At 32.4% G+C, this 6,000-nt stretch overlaps 1 protein-coding gene across 2 annotated transcripts in view; it reads left to right on the plus strand.

Annotated features, from left to right (window-relative positions):
- LOC132564010 (LIM domain-binding protein 2-like) overlaps positions 1-5,482 on the plus strand; it is a 30,256-nt gene extending 24,774 nt beyond the window's left edge. The window contains exons 6-10 of one of the 2 annotated variants that reach the window (XM_060228765.1): positions 164-286; positions 1,464-1,544; positions 2,433-2,571; positions 2,759-2,898; positions 3,519-5,482. In XM_060228765.1, coding sequence (XP_060084748.1) covers positions 164-286; positions 1,464-1,544; positions 2,433-2,571; positions 2,759-2,898; positions 3,519-3,773 — 738 coding nt within the window. In that variant the 3' untranslated portion in view covers positions 3,774-5,482. The remainder of the gene's footprint in view (positions 1-163; positions 287-1,463; positions 1,545-2,432; positions 2,572-2,758; positions 2,899-3,518) is intronic. The other variant, XM_060228773.1, reaches the window with a different exon arrangement.
- The last annotated feature ends 518 nt before the right edge of the window (positions 5,483-6,000 follow it).

Consider the following 6,000-nt stretch of genomic DNA (forward strand, 5'->3'; position numbering starts at 1 on the left):
TCTGAAATGTTGGTCTCCTTAGTCCCTTAGTTAGGAAATTAACGGTTTTCAGAAATGTACCCCCAGGTTAGGTGATGGTTGTTTTTTCTATTAGCCCCAGAGATAGTGGACAGTTTTCAGCATTTTACCCCGTTTCTAAAATTTGTTTTTTTTTTTTTTGTAGGTGGTGACTGAAGGACGGCTAATCCTGGAATTCACATTTGATGATCTGATGCGTATACGATCCTGGCATTTTCAAGTGCGGCAACACAGAGAGCTCATCCCACGAAGTGTAATAGCCATGCAGGTTAGAGTATAAACAAAGGATTCTAATCAAAACAAAAAATACTCAAACATGACAGATATTTAGATAATGCCGGTTAAGATACCTGTTCTTCTAAAATGTTTACAATCATTTAACATTTAATGTCTTATGATAGGTTATAGTAAGTCAAACTTCATGACAATTTTTCAAAAATCATTGTTTAACTTTACTGCTTGTAACAAGCAAAAAATCAAAATTTTCTGTAATTTAGATTAAAATATTGACAAAATAAATGTAAGCAAGATAAGATCTTCACTTCTGTATTGTTCATGCAGTAAAGTGTATTGTTTATGCAGTAAAGTGTATTGTTCATGCAGTAAAGTGTATTGTTCATGCAATAAAGTGTATTGTTCATGCAGTAAAGTGTATTGTTCATGCAGTAAAGTGTATTGTTCATGCAATAAAGTGTATTGTTCATGCAGTAAAGTGTATTGTTTATGAAGTAAAGTGTATTGTTCATGCACTAAAGTGTATTGTTCATGCAGTAAAGTGTATTGTTTATGAAGTAGAGTATGTTCACAATTTTGATTTCAGACATTATATATAGGTTATATTCTACCTTGAAATGAACTTGTAGGATATATTCTGTCTTACTATGAAACCTAGGCTTCCTGTCATCAAGACTTATAGAAAAAAACTAACTAGTACACATGCACTCCCTTCATGAATTGAATACAGATTGCTTATTAAGAATGCATGAATTATTCATCACACTTGGATTCTTTAAAGATTTAAAGAGGGAGAACTCTGTCCTAGATTACAGCTTTGATGTGTAAACATTAACATTAAATATTGTGACTCCGCAGTTTTTAAATCTAAGGGAGGTAATCAGTGTTGAAACTTTTGATAACATCTTGTTTATTCTCTGAGTTGAAACATATATCTTGGCAAGACATATTTGCATCTTCTAAAGAGTGGAGTGTAGAACTAGTTTGCTGTCTAATTAAGTCACTATAAAATTTGAAGTCAAATTCAACGTACTATGGACACGCTTGAGAGGTGGGAGGGAGGGGGGATAAAAACATAGTTATATTATTATGGTGTCTGTTTTCTAGTTGTCCTTTTGTCACTCTGGATAATTACATGTACTTTTATATGTTTGCATAATCATTGAATAATTGTACTTAAGATATATTAATTTAGAAAATTTATATTACAGCAAGACCCTGCCATGGTGGAACAGCTGTCTAAAAACATCACAAGACAGGGCCTTACCAACTACACACTTAACTTTCTACGGGTAAGTCAGTCATCTCTGATCCTTGTGGACCCAACAAGTGTGGACTTTAGTAATGATGTATGTAGGCTGTCCAGCATCCCTAACATTCCTAAAAAATCCTAATTTTTTTCAGTTTTGCTAAAATTCCTAAAAAATTAAAAATTCAAAGGGAATTCCTTATAAAAGCCCTAATTTTTCACTTCAGTTCCTACTTTTTTTATATTTCTTACAATTTACTGAAAATGTTTCCATTAAATTCATACTTAAAATGTATTTTAATGTAGTCTGTAGTTCTAATTCAGGGTAGACAATGAAAGGCAGTTGACCAGTGGATCTATGTACCCAGATTGTTATTGGTTGTGACAGAGGTGAGATTCTTAAGGTCACAGCCAACAGCAGCTGGGACACTGAAACGCTGGAAGACACCTTTCCTGCAATTAAGGCATTGTATGTTAGTTTCTATGTTGTCAAATTTGCAAAGGTAAGTCAGTTTAATGCTTTCATATTCCCCATTCTAGTTACAAAATTCCTAAATTTGCACTAAAATTTTGTAATTTTAGCCCTAAATTTAGCCCTAATTTTTTGTCAAGAAGTGCTGGAGTTGTGAAAACTTCAGTTAATAAGAAAAATTGTTTCGGAATAGAGTCTTACCTATGTATTCATTTAATACATATTACACTTAATCAAAATTTTGTGTTTGACATAGTTAAACTTGCATGATAAATTAGAAATCTCATTATTCATTATTCACACCCTTATAAATCTCAGATTTCTTCCGATTGCCTATGAATTTGATGAAACTAGACACAAAATTTACAGTCTTCTATGATTTGATACTATATTTAACAGAAAGTTATGAAAAAATGTTATAATTATTTAACAAACTGACTGACCAATGTTTTGTTTCAGCTGTGTGTAATATTGGAGCCTATGCAGGAGCTGATGTCTAGACACAAGGCTTATGGTTTGAACCCACGCGACTGCCTGAAAACCACTCTGTTTCAAAAGTGGCAGAGAATGGTGGCACCCCCTGGCAAAGGAAAGCCAGGTATGCTTATTGGAAAAGAAATCACAAGAAAAAATGTCTTTTTTAAGTAAAATGTAGTTGTTTGTCGTGCTTCTTTAAGAAAAAATGATTTCCAGTTATGATACAGTGTGTTCTCCAAATTAAATGAAAACATTTATGTTTTGTTGAATAGCTGATAAAGAATTATCTGTGATATCATTGTGTACAGATACTGCGAGACAGCCAGGCAAAAGAAAGAGAAGAAAGGCATCAGCCAGTAGTGCTGGAGGGGGCATGAACAGCACCACACCACCTGCAGGCAAGAAACGCTCACCAGGGCCTCAGGGCATTGGCACATCAGTCCCGGGGGTAACTATTTTATTTAGCCTCCTCTACCTTGTTCAAGAATTGACTACTGCTACATCACATCTCGCTTTAATTGTTAGGAATTTGAGTTTTAATGAAAGCTTGTATTTATGAGAGAAAAAAACATGCATGTCTGGAATCGATCGCCAAATTCTGAATTCTTGAAGGATAGTTTTGATCACACAAAGAAAAAACAATGTGTTTATACTGTGAATAGGACTACCGATTCATGAATTCAAGTAAAATTTTTATTTTAACATGGATACATTCATCCAATAGTATCTATCATCACAACAACATTAAAATACTTATACACATAATTCTACTAATTTAATTTTACAGTAAAATTGGAATACTGATAAATATCATCCAATGGAATTGAATGTTAGAACAACAAAAATGGAAAAAAGATTTATTTATTCAGTAGAATTGAATGTTACAACAAAATTGGAAATGCTGATGTTTTCATTTAAAAGAATTAAATGGTACAAAAAAATGGGGGGAAAAAAGACAAATTCATCTAATAGGATTGCATGTTTCAACAAAATTGGTTTGCTGATATTTTCATCCAATAGAAATTATTGTTACAACAAAATTGGAATACTGATATATTCATCCTATAGAATTTGATGTTACAACAGGATGTGATGGTTGTTGGGGAGCCAACTTTGATGGGGGGCGAGTTTGGTGACGAGGATGAGAGACTGATTACAAGACTTGAGAATTCACAATTTGAACCGAACAACACGGAAGAGGACTCGAAGGAGTTCCAGAACAGTCCCGCCCTACAGCATAGTCCCTGGGGGCAGGACAAGAAACCCCCCACCGCTCCCTCAGGGTCATCAGGGCCACCCAACCCAGAAGATAAGGTTGAGTAACCCAGAGAAGACCATCATCCATCAGAAAGTTTTCCCAGCATACAATTTTCCATCAGACAACATTTTTCCAATTACTTCATTATGAGACATGATCATGACCTTTGACCTCATCGGTTTTCACATCTTCATTTTTGTGATTGATAATCTCCGAGCTTGTCATTATCTTTCACTTTATAATAAATGACCTTTGACCCTTAATTTTGGTGGTCATTTGGTACATTTTTTTCTGGGTGATGTGAATGTCACTTGATTTATGGATGGACTCGTCATATTTGAGTTTTTTGAAACTGGTGGTAAGGAAGAAAGTCTTTATTGTGATTATGATCATGTGATCAAATACAATTTATTTTAGATCGATGCAGTTTCACCTTTTCCTAAGATATGTGAGCCCCTACACAGAAATATTCGTTAGAAAGTTATTGATCTGCAGTTACATCTAGGAAAATTCAAATCCAAATCATGTTGCCAAAATTTCATTGTTAAAAAATGTTTTCGTAGCATTAAGAATTCAAGAAAAGAAGTTGTTTCAAAAGATGAGAAACATCCTGAAAAGGATTTTACTAAGGGAAACGATCAATTTTCAGATGTAATAGTTAAAAGTTCCAAAGGATGTAGCCATCCAGAAAATAGCAGTTAAAACAAAGATGTACATATCATGTTGTTTAAATTATCGTTAACAACTGAAAAACTTCATTCTCAACTACTGTTTGAAGATGCGACCAAACTTCTGAGTGTTACTGTTATGATTCCAACTTATATCTGTTTCAATTTTATAAATATTGCCACATTTAAAAGCTACAAGATAAAGGCAATTTATGAAAAAAAAAACCCATCAGAGCTTACAAAGTAGTCTGTCACAATAAACATCCTTTCTGCCTCCCCAGGACTCCAAACTTGGTTTAATTTGATAATTTGGAAAGAAATAACGGACAGAAAACCCAAGTATGGGTAAACATTACAAAATGTATGTATTGTTGTATGAAATAAGAAGCATGTATTTAGAATTTATAGGGTACGTCATAATTGAAAAGATTAAACATGTCTTTTGTTGTCCAATAAATATGTTTGATAGAATCACTCTGTGTAAATAACACTGTCTCTTCACCACAGGAATTTCCTTAAACGTAGTGTAAGGTGTAAGTAAAATGTATGTCAATTTCATGTAGAGTGCGGGTATTGGATTGAGTGAGAAATATAAAATCAGGATTTAAAAAGTGCTTACTTTATGAAAAATCAAACCACTTTTTTCTAAATAAGGATTTAAAATTTTTTTTACCCAGAAATTAACTTTGTAGTTAAATAATTATTGATAAAGCTTTACATTGAGTATTTGCTTTGTTGCAAGTTGGAAAAAAAAAGTAATTACAGGTTAATCTAATGTAAAGGAAAAAAATACTCTGTCAAAAACTGCTCATTTGAATGTTCAGATTTGAGACGCCACACTTTATAAGATATGTTAGTCTGTGTACATGATCTTTCCTGATTAAGTTACCCTCTCGAAAGTTTTTACCATTATTTTTAATGCTGTCATTCGGAACATTTTCGTGCGACATCTTTTCAATGTTATTTTGTATTGGTATATACATAAATTATCTATACATTTAATTGTCCCTTTTTCTTTTATAAATATACGTTTTCTATTGTAACATTTTAAATTTACATCTTCTTTCTCCTTTCTATTTCTAATATCATCAATTAATGATGTTGAATACCAGATTTGTATTTTTTTTCTTCTTTCTTTTTTTTTGTTTTTTTGTTTTTTTTTTTGTGAAAGATGATTGATCTGTAGTATTGTTGAAGATTGATGTGTAATGCCATTATATTTTGAATGGTTGTTTAGCAGAATATTTCACTGCCAGAGCTAGTATTGGAGTGTGAAGGTTTATGTTGGATTTTTTTTTTAAACAAAATACAAAAAAGTTCAATGGAGTATGTCATAACATATATTACATCATAGACTGGCAATACTAGACAAGATCCACTTAAAGATAAAACTGAGTGTGACTTAATTCTGGTAAACAAAGCCGACACTATCATTATCATAATACAATTATTTTTATTTTCACTTATCATTCTATAAAGTGTTATATTAAATTTACAAGGTTCCTCAAAAAGACAGCTGTTCCATGTTTAATCATGTGTTATCACTTCCTCTGTGATTAAGTAATTTTGAAAATATCCCATTTTCACATTATTTACCATTTTGCCATGGAGTTAATGAAACTTG

The sequence above is a fragment of the Ylistrum balloti genome, unplaced genomic scaffold, assembly GCF_031769215.1.
Source record: "Ylistrum balloti isolate Yb309-2 unplaced genomic scaffold, AGI_CSIRO_Ybal_v1 Utg369678, whole genome shotgun sequence".
In the NCBI taxonomy this organism is placed as follows: domain Eukaryota; kingdom Metazoa; phylum Mollusca; class Bivalvia; order Pectinida; family Pectinidae; genus Ylistrum; species Ylistrum balloti.